General features: G+C 38.9%; 1 protein-coding gene across 1 annotated transcript in view; it reads right to left on the bottom strand.

The window, feature by feature from the left end:
* CFAP54 (cilia and flagella associated protein 54) overlaps positions 1 to 14,721 on the bottom strand; it is a 252,306-nt gene that overhangs the window by 6,406 nt on the left and 231,179 nt on the right. Inside the window, exon 67 of the mRNA XM_019732067.2 lies at positions 11,543 to 11,617. Coding sequence (XP_019587626.2) covers positions 11,543 to 11,617 — 75 coding nt within the window. The remainder of the gene's footprint in view (positions 1 to 11,542; positions 11,618 to 14,721) is intronic.

Here is a 14,721-nt window from a genome sequence, read left to right as displayed (position 1 = left end):
ATATGAGTTTCTACATGAAAACTAGATTCTATCATAATGAAAGATTTTATTACTTCTGTTCTTTGGTTCCAACAATTTTCTTTGATTGAAAAAAAGATATAGCCTTCAAAGTATCTATGATTTTTCTCAAGCCAATGAGTTTTTATTGAGCAACTACTTTGAGACCACCTCGTGCTTCTTTCAGCTGCCTTTCATTGATTCTAAATGTTAATGACCAAGAAAAAAGGGAGAAAGCCAAATTCCCACTAATGAATTCGGGTTTTTTTTTTGTTTGTTTGTTTTGTTTTCTTAAGGAGGGCGCAGCTCACCGTGGCCCATGCAGGGATTGAACCGGCAACCTTGGTGTTATTAGCACCATGCTCTAATCAATTGGGCTAACCAGCCATCCCGGTTTGATGACTCATAATTGGTAAGTGGGATATCAATAACTGTGGGTTTTGTGACATGGATGGATTTAATTTTGCCTCTTATCAAGTATCTTAAAATATAGAGAATCACAGCCATGAAAAAAAAAATTGAATAGCTTCGAGGAAAGAAAGCAATTACTGTTTTCATTTAGCATTCTCACACATAATTTTCTCTACCATGTTTTCTATCTCTTCTTAATAGATCACCTGAGTCTTTGAAGTTAATGATTTATTGGATTTTTCTTTTTTTTTTCGGACTGTGGAAAAACATGCATTCCATAGTAGAGAGGATAATATGATACTAGCTCACTTAAGAATCGATATCATGAATGACTGGTGACCCCCATCTAATAAAAGTTCCAGCTGAGAGGGAACAAGATATATTTGGTTTCAATGTGCTTTATATGATCAGAGAATCCTAATATCAACAATAGATCTTATTCTCCCCAATCTAATAGAAAGAACAACCAACTCTTAGGAAGGTGAGAAGGGCTTGTATCCAACTCTATCAGATCAGATGACATGAAATTTCACACTTGGCTGAGAAGATTATCTTTTGCATCACCCTAATTTTTGTATTAATAAAACTTTAAATGTGACAAAAAAGAGGTTTTTTTTTTTACTATAATATGAGATCAAAGGGCCATATTGGTGAGATGGTAGGAATCTTTAAAATTTAATTTTAAAGAAATAACATCATTATAAAGACGTTTTACAGAGAACAAGAAAATTAGAAGTTAAGATAGGCTATGGGAGAGAAAGCATGTGTCTAGGGAATTGGTTCAAATGTTACACTGTCTAAGACTAGGATAGGTTCTTTTTAAATGACCATCACTATCATTACCATAGTCACTGTCACTCTACAACCACTGAGTCCCTGCTGTGCATGGTGTTTCCTTGAGCTCTTGAGCAGAGTTCACCTTTTAATAAAGGACAATTCTTGCTCGGACACATTGTCGCACACGCACAGGAAACCAAATATTTCAGCCCACCCCAGATCATTTCTGCAACGTCACAGGGCCCTGTCTCTTTTCTCACATCTAAGTAGATGCCAAAAATGTTTTGAACAATGGCTTCTTTATTGGAATACACGCAAGAAGGGTGCCTCCATGAGAGAAGACATATTGAGGAGACTACGTTCACTGGAATGTATGTTTAAAAATCAATTTTACGTTATGTTCATAGTTTACAGTTGTGGTATAATAAAAAAATAAATATTGGGTCTTTGTCCGAGGTTTCTGGCATAGCATTCCTAAAATCCCTTGAAAAGAAATTTGGGGGGGATGATAAGATGACTCGTGGGGCAAGAAGGTGCCTAGATTGCTCCAAAATGGGGTTGGTCCAACCATGTGATTAGAGACAGAAAACTTTCAGCCTTATGCCCCAAACTCTGAGGACGGGTGAGGGGCTGGAGATTGAGTACCATCACCAACGGCCAATGATTTCATCCATCATGCCCATGTAATGAAACCTCCATAAAAAGCCCATAATGACAGTTGTCAAGGGGTTTCTTGGTTGGTAAACACTTTGATGTGCTACGGGTGGAGCACCCAGGGAAGGCATGGAAGCTCTTGTCCTGTGCACCTTTTCTATTGGGCTGGTCCTCAGTTGTATCCTTTACAACAGACTGGTAATTGTAAATACCATGCTCTTGTGATTTTTGTGAGTCTTCCTAGCACGTTATTGAACCTGAGGGGGCATCGTGGGAACTCCCCTATTTGTAGTCTGCTGGGCAGAAGTGTAGGTAGCCTGTCATCCTCATTTGCAGCAGGCGTCTCGAGTGAGGGCAGTCTTAAATTGAGCTCTGAATCTGTGGGGTTCTGTGCTAACTCTGAGCAGTAGTGTCAGAAATGAATTGAATTTTTGGACACCCAGATGGTGTCAGAAACTTGTTGTGGAGTTGGTTGATGTCAGGAAAACCACCCAAGAGTCCTACCTGGTGTTATGTAAATGAGGGCCATTCTTAGCTAGTGAATGTCTTTGGGGCCTTTGGGGCCTTCTCCTCCTTCACCGCACAGATTCTGCAAACACACTGCTCTTCATACCCCATCCCAGGCAGAGCAAGGCACTGCTTGAGGAAAAGTGACAGAGCTGGCAGTGATATCATCATTATGGATATATGCTTTTTGTAGGGAACTATTTAGGAAAACAATCCTTTAAGACCAAAAGAGAGACTTTAAAAAAAAAGTGAAAGTTTAGGCTGTACATATTCAGGCTTATTCTGACTGCTCGAGAGTCTATGGCCCAGAGAAAAGAGCCTTTGAAATCTGACACTCCACTGTGCAGAAAAAACAGCTCCCCTCCTCTCTCTCTCCGCAGAAAAGTATTTTTCACCATATAAAGAACTAATAAAGGGTCTCATAAAGGGCAAATCCTCTTAAAATATCAAAAGCTCTCATCAGAACAGGAAGCATGAGTTATGCAGCCAACAATGAAGTGCACAGGGCAGAAAGGCTAGATGCAAGTTCCCGGCCAATGGTTCAGTGCTTATAATCAGGGGTTTAGGGGAAGAATTAAAGGAAAAGTTTCCTTGGATAGAGAATTGAACAGAAATGCCTATGTTGAATGTTTTTAAAATTGAATGTCTATTCTTCATTCTCTGTGGAGATGCGAGGGTATAAATTCTGATATAATACTTATACATGATTACATTTCTCTTTACATCGTTGCCTTTATTTTCAGAACATGGTTTAAAGCTCCCTCAAATCCTCGTTTTTATACTCTGCAAAAACTGTTTCACTGAAAAAGGAAGACTGCATTTATTGAGGATTGGGTATGGGCTGGAGTCTGAGTTTTATAATTTATTTCATTTGTAAATTAACTGTTCAAATAGGGTCAAAAGAAAATGTGTTGAACTGTGGGTCACATTGTAGAGTGTATTTTTAATCACAAGTGGGTGACATGTGTATGATGTTTTTCCCTTACTTCTATAAGAAAAAATAAACTTTAAGCCAGAAAAGCACATTTCCTATTTCCTTTGGAACTCTTCTAATTCCAATAAATAGGGATTAATTGAGCAGCTTTATGTATTCCTCACTAGTCAGGGATCTTCATTTTTTCTTTTAAACTTATTGTTGCAGTTCAGGTTCTTGGGAAACAGACCCTGAGGGAACTTAGCTTTCAGGAAATTTATTAGTCAATACCCATGGGATTGACACCCATGGGGAAAGGGAAGAAAGCAGGATTAGGCAGAGAGAAGATGGGAGGAAAGAGAAGATAGAGACGTTTCAGTCACAGCAAAGGGCTCAGGGGGGCTTTGAAGCTGGGAGGCTTTTCAAAGTAGACCTGAATCATGGTGGGGGTGGAGGGGTGATGGTCAGTTCTTTGTACCCTCATATCAACCAGTAATTGGACGCAGACACCCCCTAGAAAGAGACCATGTCCTTTGGCCAGGGACAATCTTAGAGCTGAGAGCTGAGGGCTATCAGATGGCACATTCCCAGAGCTGGGAAAAAAGTTCTTCAGTCCTGGAGGGGAGATTTGGGTGGCTCAGTAAAGGAGCAGGCATAAATATTTAATTCAGTGGTTAACTACAGAACCACTAAATAAGTGGCAATATGGCAAAATGCGTGCTAGTATATAACCAGTACAAGCTAAGGGGAGATTTAAAGTAATAACTAAGTAAGAATGCATATACCAAATTCCCAGATGCTTGTTTTCTGGGTCATGGTAAAACAAGCCTAATACAGTTCCAGTACCACTTCTATAATCATTTTATTTGACTACACTTGGGAACATTCTCCTCTCTAGTAGGAGAAAGAGAATTACAAATTAAAAGTAGGAAGAAGATTCAGAAATAATATCTTCCCGTGAACTTAAGTATGAAAAAATTTAACAATTTTATCAGAAGCCTAACTTGACTTGAGAAAATTCCTTATGGAAGACACAGAACCTTCCATAAAATTTCGAAAAGCTGAATGAAGCTGGACAAGTGTCCAGAGTACCACCAAGCCCATGGGAAGAGCAAGAGACTGAAGTCAGGAGGGTGTGGGAGAGAGGCTGCACGGAGCAGGGCCATGTCACGATTGGCAGACATGGCAGGAGGCAGTTCAGAGGATTGTGGGCAGTAGGGGAGAGGCAATACAGCACAGTGCTTAGGACTGTGTTCTGAGGAGCCAGTCTGCCTGGGTGTGAATCCTCGTTCTCACCCTAACTAGCTGAAGGAACTTGGGCAAGTCACTTAGAGTCTGCAGGACTCTGTTTCTCACTTGTAAAATAAGGATAATAATAGTACCTGCCTTCACTAGAAACAGAAATCTAAAAGTCACATGCTGAAGTCCAGAATGTATGTGTGTATTAACTTCCTATTGCTGCTATAACAAATCTACAACAAACCTAGTGATTTACAACACAAATGTACGTATTCTCTTACAGTCTTGGAGATAGGAAATCTGAAATCAATTTCACTGCGCTAAAGTTAAGGGATCAACAGGACTGGTTCTTTCTTGGGGCCCTAAGGGGAGAAAATGTTTCTTTGTCTTTTTTAGCTTCTGAGGCCACCTGTGTTCCTTGACTTGTAGCCCCTTTTCCCATCTTCAACACACATCACTCCAAACTCTACTTCCATCATCACATGGCCTCCTCATCTGTTGTCCAATCTCCCTCTGTCTCTCTTTTAGAAGGGCACCTGTGACTATACTCAGGGCCTACCTGGATAATCCAGGATAACTTCACCATCTCAATATCATTAACTTAATCATATCTGCAAATTCACTTTTGCCCTAAGGTAACAGGTTCTGGGGATTAGGATGTGGACATCCTTGGGGGGCCATTATTCAGCCTACCACAATATGTGATTAAGTGAGATGGTTTAGTTCATAAGCATATCATATTGATATCATAACAGCTCAACACAGTTTTGGTAAGGAAAGTTATTAAACTAATTCTGTTAAAAAAATTCGTGGCATTCCTGAAAATGCCTATTGTGCCAGAAGTTATTAGTGTTTACTAAAATATATACTTGCTCCTCTACAATTCTCTGCATCCTTGCACATTAGGTGGAGGCCAATAGAATATGAGCAGGAAGTATGATACCCATTCCATGCTGGCTCTTAGAAATGATCACCCTAATTTATTGCCTAAATGGGAACACTTTTAAGAATAAAATAAAAGGAGAAATATTAACCATTACGCCAAATCGACAGGTATAAATTGTGACTGTCACAGGCAAACCTGGATGTACGGTGGTGATCCTATTTAAAAACATCCCGTAAATTCCCTAGCCCTCTTCTCCTGCACTGGTGACTTTGGCAGCCACGTAGTCCAGACAACATAGTGACAATTTCAAGGACAGTTGCCCATCTTCCACTGGACTTTGCATGAGAAAGAAATAAACATTTATTTCCATGGAGATTTGGGTTTATTTGTTAGCACAGCAATAACCTACTCTATCCTGATTCAAACATGTATGTATGTCCTACACATAACCTATTTCTGAATAGGGGGAAATTCTATCAGAGTAAGGGTTTAACTCCACTCAAAGGTCAGGACTGCAAATCTCAGCAGCAAAAGCTATTGGAAGAAATGCTGTAACTGAGTCCAGTGAAGTTGGGTTCCCTCCTGAAGGGCTGGTTTGGGTCTGCCTGTGGGCTTTTGACCTGGCATACAGAAATGAGAACTCTCGAGTTCGCACGATACTTGGCATTTCTTGATGCTTTTATGAGGGAGCTCACTGGGCTTAACTAGAAACAGAGGCCCTTTTTAGAGCAAAGGCTTATAAAGAACATGAAATGAAGTTTGCGTTTTGTTCATGAGACTTTGCTGCTTAGAATCAAAGCATGACAGGCTTTGTTGGTTTGCAGTTCCCACTGCAGGAGCAAACAGGAGGGCAGGCCCCCTGTGCACAGTGTAGGAAAAAAAAAACACAACCTGTTCACGTTGACTCTGTTATTCACATCTGTATACACCACAAGCACCTGCAAACCATTCTTATAACGTGGCCAACACAGACCGTAAGTTTCTGATAGATAGTCTAACAGAGCTTGCAATTTACAAAGAATTTTCCCATAAATCATTTCATTTAATTCTTTATAGAATTTTTTAACTTGAGCAATCAGCCTTTGTCAATATTAATACGAGCATGTGGAGAAGAAGGGGGTGAGGAAAGAGGAGAAGGACGGAGGAGGAGGAGGAAGGGCAGAGGTAGGTAGAGTGGGAACCCACGACTGCGCCCCCCTGAACATTTATTGTGCACTTATGGACTCTATGCCAGGTACCACATTAAGCACTTTTGGCTAATGATAAATCTGTTGCCACAATAAAATGTGTCAATATTCATAAGGATTTTTTTTTTATTCATGAAAAGCATAGTTTAATGGCTCTCTAGGGAATTAGGCTGAGTGAGAAAATGCCAACCCCCAAAAGTTACATACTGTATGGTTCCTTTAATATAACATTCTGAAAATGACAAAATTATCGAAATGGAGACTAGATTAGCCAAGTATCAGGGTCAGGGATAGGGGCGGGGGCTAGGAAGTTTAGATAGCTACAAAAAGATAACAAGAAGGGTCCTTGGGACAAAATTGTTCTGTATCCTGACTTTATTAACATTAGTATCCTGGTTGTGATATTGTACTATAGTTTTGTAAGATGGTGCCATTGGGAAGAACTGGATTTCTTTATACTATTTCTTATCATTGCATGTGAATCTGTAGTTATCTCAAGACAAAAAATTTAATTAAAAAAGGATGGTTGAAAAATAATACTAAAAATACATCTACACGTTATTAAATGCCAATTTTACTCTATTGAAAATTAGCAAACATTTAGACAAGCCAAAGACCACTAATGAAGGGAGTTGCTAATGGTCAAATGAAGAATGACTCCTTTCACATAATTTTAAGGCTGGGAAAAATAAAAATGGCCACAATGCATTGAATGCTTACCACTGGCATTGTACTAGCACAATACTAAATGGGTTGTATGTTGTTTCTGAGGTAATTCTACAAGAGGAGTAGCTATCACCAAGGTACAAAATAAGGAACCAAAGCACAGAGAAGTAAAGTAACTTGCTCATAGTCACACAATCAATACATGGTGGAAACAAGAATCAAATCATATTTTTATCCACTAAGATACATTGCTCTCGAGACCTTTAACAGAATCTAATTGACTTAAGGTCTTTAAGGGTTACTGACTTGTCAAGGCAAAACTGAGACTAGAACTTGGGCCGAGCGCTCTTCCCACCACACTGTGCTCTCACAGGTGGTTGACAAAAGAACATAACGGCACAGCTGCATGAGATTCAGGTGGAATAAGGGCAAAAATCTCGAATGGCTAGTGTCCAAAGTATTAACAAGGAAAATGGATAAATTTACACCTGCCACTTCTTTGTGGGTTAATTTAAATGTAAGAAAAATTTGTCCAGATAATTTCCAGTGGTTTTTCTAATTGACTCAACTATATGAGGCAAAAAATCAACAATTCTCTTAAAATGAACTATATGCCCATTGTGAAAGGTCCAGTTTTCAGACACACAGACCAACGGAATAGAACTGAGAACCCAGAAATAAACCCACATAAATATGGACAGACAATTTTTGACAAAGAAGCCAAAAACAGTGGAAAAGACAGCCTCTTCAATAAATGGTGCTGGGAGAATTGGACAGCCACATGCAAAAGAATGAAACTGGACTGCTATCTGTCACCGTGTACCAAAATTAACTCAAAATGGATCAAAGACCTAAACATAAGGCCTGAAACAATAAACTGCATATAAGAAAACATAGGTACTAAACTTGTGGACCTTGGGTTCAAAGAGCATTTTATGAATTTGATCCCAAAGGCAAGGGAAGTAAAAGCTAAAATAAATGAATGGGACTACATCAAACTAAAAAGCTTCTGCACAGCAAAAAAAACCATCACAAAAAAAAAGAGGCAACCAACGAATGGGGGGAGATTTTTTTGCAAACAACACCTCCGAGGGGGCTAATATCAAAAATATTAACTCAAACAAACAAAAAAAAAAAAATCCCATTGAAAAGCAGGTAGAGGACCTGAAGAGACATTTTTCCAAATAAACATAAAAAATGTCCAATAGACATAAAAAAAATGTTCAATATCACTAATCATCAGAGAAATGCAAATCAAAACCACAATGAGATATCACCTCACCCCAGTCAGAATGGCTATCATCAACAAGACAAATAATAACAAGTGTTGGAGAAGCTGTGGAGAAAAAGGAACCCTCATACACTGTTGGTGGGAATGCAGATTGGTGCAGCCGCTATGGAAGGCAGTGTGGAGGTTCCTCAAAAATTAAGAATAGAATCACCATATGACCCGCAACCCTCTCCTGGGTATCTATCAAAAAATCTGAAAAAATTTGTCCATAAAGATATATGTACTCCAATTTTCATTGCACCTTTATTTACAGTGGCCAAGACATGGAAACAACAAAAGTGTCCTTCGATAGATGATTGGATAAAGAAGACGTGGTATATGTATACAATGGAATACTATTCTGCCATAAGAGAGATGAAATAGTGCCATTTCGAACAACATGGATGGATCTTGAGATTATAATGCAGAGCGAAATAAGTCTGACAGAAAAAGTCGAGAACCATATGATTCCACTGATACGTGGTATACTAAACTGAAAACAACCGAAGAACAAGACAAACAAATAAAGAAACAAAAACTCATAGACTCAGACAATAGTTTAGTGGTTACCAGAGGGTAAGGAGGGTGGGGGGTGGTAGATGAGGGTTAAAGGAGAGCCAATATATGGTGATGGAAAGAGACTGACTCTGGATGGTGAACACACAATGTGATATATAGATGATGTAACACAGAATTGTACACCTGAAATCTACATAACTTTACTAACAATTGTCACCCCAATAAACTTTAATTTTAAGAAAAAAAGGAAGGTCCAGTTTTTTATCAAGACAAAATTATTTAGCAAAATGAAGTAAATGAAACTACATATTTAACTCTGTTTTCAGCAAAATAGAAAGCAATGAACAGATTTGCTAATGATACCCCGGCCTCTCACCTCCTTGGACGTTATCTAAGTAACTCAACTTCAGCAAATTGTCCCTTTGATTCTGAAATACAGTTATATCCTGAATGAAGCGAGGCTTACTTTATCAAACAGTGCATACGCTTCTTGCCACTTTTAGAGTAAATACACAATATCAGGTTCATGATTATATTTTGGTTTAAATTATATCCAAGTATCATTATACCCCAAATTGCATGCCTAACAAAAGTAGAACCAATACTTTGAGCCCGATAACACAAAGGCTCTCGGTTGCGGGGTGAATGAGAGCATATTTCACCTTGACACTATTGCGGGCAAATTGAGAGATGAGCATTTTGAAAATGCTATAAACAGCTTAGCCTTTTCTTAGCATTTTGAAGAGCACATTAATAGCCTGGCCTTTTCTTAAGGGGTTTCTTTTTCCCTTAGTCAAATTTGACAGTTAGAAGTGAACAGTGAGAGGATGGAATCAAAGTCAGCGCTGTGTTTTAAAAGCAATGTGGGACTGATGTCATCCGGCATTGTCTTCAAAAGAATATAAGAATATTAAGTGGATGTCTCATGAACTTATACAAAGGATACTCTTCACTTGAGGACACAATGATAATGCCTCACAGAAGAAAGATGCAATTCTAGCTGCTCATGGAATCTATTCAGACAGTTCTTGGCTGGTACAAAAAAAAAAAATCTGCAACTCTCAACCAAAAGAAAAAAGTTATGTTAACAGAATTCTTTAAGACTTAGTAAATACCAACTACAGAATATTTGGAACCTTGTGCCTAATGCTATAAAAGACAATTTAAAGAGAGTATTGTCATTGCCACAATTTGGGCAGTTTTGTTAAACCCAAACCTCTCTTTTGTTAAAAAGAGGCATATGATAATGTAATAAAATTAGCCAAAGGAAGTTAAACAGCCTAGCACGACCCTCTAGGATTTAACAGCTTAAAAAAGTGAAGTGGAAGCTGTCCCACGTGAATAGTGGTACATGCAACCCATCTAACACCCAGAAAAGCTACATAGGTATTTTCAAATGGCTCAGCTTTGGAAGAAAACAGTTTGGGGGTTCCTCAAAAAGTTAAACATAGAATTACCATACAGCCCACCAATTCTACTCCTAGGTATACACCCAAAAGGATTGAAAGCAGGGACTCAAGCAGATACTTGTACACCCTTGTTTCTAGCAGCATTATTTACAATAGTCAAAAGGTGGAAACAACTCAAATGTCCAGCCACAGAAGAATGGATTAAAAAAACATGGTATCTATATACAGTGGATTATTATTCAGCTTGAAAAAGAATGAAGTACTGACACATTCTACAACATGGATGAACTGTGAAAACATTGTGCTAAATGAAATAAACTAGCCACAAAAGGACCAATATTGTATGATTCCATTTATCTGAGGTCCCCAGAATAGGTAAATAGTAGAACAGAAAATAGAAGTTACCAGGAGTTCAGGGAGGAGGGAATGGGCAGTTATTATTTAATGCGTACAAATATTTCTGGAAATGGATGGTAGTGATGGTTGCACAACATTGTGAATGTACTTAACACCACTGAAGTGTACACTTAAAATGGTTAAAATTGTAAACTTTATCTTATGTATATTTTATCATAATACAAAAATGTATATACACTTTTTACTCCAAAATCTTATTCCTGAGAATTAACTCTGAGGCAATAACGCATAAGAGTGAAATATGTATATACCTATCACCCACAAGATCCGTGAATAAAATCTGTTTACATAAAAAGAGCCTGACACAACAATACACAAAAGAAATTATTATGTGAGCATTAAATATAACAAGATAGACATTTCACATAACAATATGTCTATAACATTAGTGAATGAAAAGAGGCAGGTTATAGAATGCATGTACAGGATGGTCTCCAAAATGTTAATAATGATTATTGTCTGGATGGTAGACTTGAGCTGTTTTTAAAATTATCCTCTTAATAAATTTCTGTACTGGTTAATTTTTAAACAAAATAACATGCTATTATAAAATGTTTATCACTCTCTCACATTAATTAAGAAGGGTTAGGCCCTTGGTACTTTCATAATAGATGGTTTCTGTATTTCTATTTCTATAGCAACAATAATACTTGTGAGTGAATCAGATACAGTTTTACAAAAGATACATACCTCAGATAGTGGTGATGGCGCTCTATCACTCAAAAACAGACTTCTTATTTCAGAGCAACATTCAATAATCATGTTCTAGAAATAAGAAGACAGTATAGTGGGGTTGATCTTATTGGTAAACAGTATATATTTTAATTATATGCTATTTATTTTATTTGTCTTTTCTTGCATCATCACCTAACTCTTAATTCCCAGGAGGAGACTTGGAGGGATCCAAAGTTCATAATCCCGTCAGTAATTAGGGTTATTTGAAAAGATACAGGATGGCCACGAAAGATAAGATTTAGTTGAAAATGATACATTGTTTTAGGATTATTTCCCCGAATATTCACTGTTAAAATTCACGTCACAGAAGAATAACAAGTAAAGTAATTCGCACCAAAATAAGATTTTGGAAAACCACTTTTCTTCTGAGACGAGAGTCTAGAAATGAGTTGAAGCAGAGAAGAATGGTCAGGAATAGGGGAAGAAATGGAAAGAGTAAGTGAGTAGGAAGCAAGAATCAATATCATATGCTGTCTACTGTTGATGACACTGCCACAGGCCCTGCTGGATGGACAGGGCTGTGTTTATGTGTGGACATCTGACCCATGAGGGATTTACCCTTAGGCGGGGTTGAAACACTCAGATCCTTTATCACTATAATTTCCTATAAGGAAGGACCGCAGAAGAGAGTTGTAATCAGTACTGGCCATGTGCTAAGAAGTCCTGATACAGAGTTGGAGAAGGCAGGCATTGGGCCAAATGTAAGATGAGTAGGAGCAGGAAACAGAGATGAGTGAGAACTTATACCCCCTGTGGAACTGAGCACAACTTTGGCTCCTGACTCTCCAGCTCCATTTTCTGTCAGGTCCACTGTGTATTGTTCCCAGTCCTTGGCGATGCATGAGCTTCCTTATTGGCCCCTGCCAAATTTGGCCTCCCCACCATTTTCTGTACTTAGCAATTAAAGGAGTCATAATTATAACATTATCAGAGAAAAACTATGCCTGCTGCACAAAGTTGCCAATATCCATCCTGGAAGAAAGCAACAATTTGCTTCATGGTAGCATGTACTAGCATTCAGAAATATTAAAATGAGTCAAGTCCATTAATTTTTACATTATAACTGACCAATGCTGGTTAAATCCTTTAAAAAAAAAAAAAAGGAAGCTATCGAACTCACAGCCCCAACCATGCATGTTATGTCCAAGTTTTAATAAATGCATAAATATAGAAAAGATGAAATTTTAGCATTCCAAAGCTATAGCTAATTTAATTCAATTTAACAAATATATTTAAAGCATTGTATTAGGTACTGTGGAACACAGATAAAGAAATAGGCACTATCCCCCTAAAGTTTATAACTGAGAAAAAACAGATGCATACATAGCTAAATAAAATACCAAATGGACTGTGGTAGGTCAGAACCTCATCGTTATGACATGTTGTAGGAGCCTAGAAGTGGGACAGTAAGTGTAAGTAGGATGAACAGGGAAGATGTAATGGAGGAAGGGTCAAAGGAACTGAGCGTTAACAGAATAGTAGAATTTCAATTGGTAGAGAATGGAGACAAAGACTATGGAAGCAACAAAACAGTGGGCACTCAACGCACATGAGGGATCTGATACGGTGTTTACTGCGGGCTTGTACAGGAGGCATAGCTATGAGAGTGGTGGGACATGGAAAAGTAAGGAATTTGGATTTTGTCGTGGAGGACACTGAGTTACTGGACCGAGGGAATAATGATCAGGGTGCTTTAAAGGGATGATTTTGGCTACAGTTTAAAGGTGAACTGGATTGTTCTCACCAAGAGGTGACACTTAAGTGTGAACTTAAAGGTGAACTTAAACGTTCTCACAAAAAAGAAAAAAAAGGTGAATTGCACTGGGAAGAGACAAGAGAAAGACAAATCAGCTAGGAGGCTACTCAAACTGTTTGCCCAGGAAGTGATCGTGGCTAAATATAGGTCAGATTCAATGAGACAAAAGGATGGATGGCGGCAGGATCCCCAGCACTGATCAAGGTATACCAGTTCTCTGATTAACCCTCCAGGCTTCTGGTTCATTTCAGGAGAGGAGAACACACATCTACTTCTATATTCCTCTCATTATCTGTATTTCTAATTGAGTTCTTAGGACTGGTTAAAGTATGTTTTCTTTCTATATAAAAGGTGTCAGTAACAGCCATGACGATGGCTGTAACTCAGTAATTCAGCCATGATGAGTTACTGTCATGATTTCATCAAGAGCTATCAAGCAAATGACACTGTCTGTATCATTAATCATTTCACGAAGCAGATGGGCAGCAATGTTACCTGATAAATGACTTTCACTGCTCGTCTCCACATTTATTAAAGAGAAATTTCACCTGAACAACTTCTATTTCTTTGGCATTATTTAAGGTAAACAGCACACATGTTAGAAACTGGCTGATTCCATGTTGAGCTGTGAGAGACCTCGCGTGACCTCGTTACCCCCGAAATGAAGACAGGAAAAGCACTGAGCTCATCCCTCCCGTCAGAAAACTGCTGGCAGAGTGCTGTGTTTGGCGAGGGGCCTGGGAGGACACAGAATGACTCTCGCTCAATCTCTGCCATTTCTCCTTTTAAAAAGGAGCATCTGTTGGTTCTATGAGGGATGGTCTTTTGAGTTACTTCAAAAATATAACAATAAAGCCAATTCTTTGACTTAGTTGAAATCCTCATCATCTTTTACCTATAATACGGAAAAAGCTTCCTAAACTGTTTTCCATCCTCCAAACTCGTTTCTCTCATCCCTCCTTCACATGCCACCAGGGTTACCTTATAGACATAGTGCGGATCATGTGATGCCCTCCAGATACGATCCCCACCTTCTCCGACTCCCCCCCCCCACACACCCAGCCTTGCCTTCCCATGGCATTTTCTGCAGAAAAACAGTCATTGATCATTTCTTCATTCCACATCTACTGAATGCGTCCTAAGTGCCATGGAGGGGTAACCGAGATGAACAAGACTGAGCCCTTAAGGAGCTCGTGGTCGGGTGGGAGGAGCAGGAGAGAGGGACCTCCCGCACCACGTATGAGACCAGAGAGGAGGAAGCACTCAGCTCCACCCACCCACCAGCCCCATCTCCCACCACATTCACCCCATACTCCTGCCACAGCAGATGGCTCACTGCCCCCTGAGTAACATTCAGTCCCGTGACCTCACGTCTCAT

The sequence above is a fragment of the Rhinolophus sinicus genome, linkage group LG02, assembly GCF_036562045.2.
Source record: "Rhinolophus sinicus isolate RSC01 linkage group LG02, ASM3656204v1, whole genome shotgun sequence".
NCBI lineage: Eukaryota > Metazoa > Chordata > Mammalia > Chiroptera > Rhinolophidae > Rhinolophus > Rhinolophus sinicus.
This window is presented reverse-complemented; position numbering and strand designations above follow the sequence as displayed.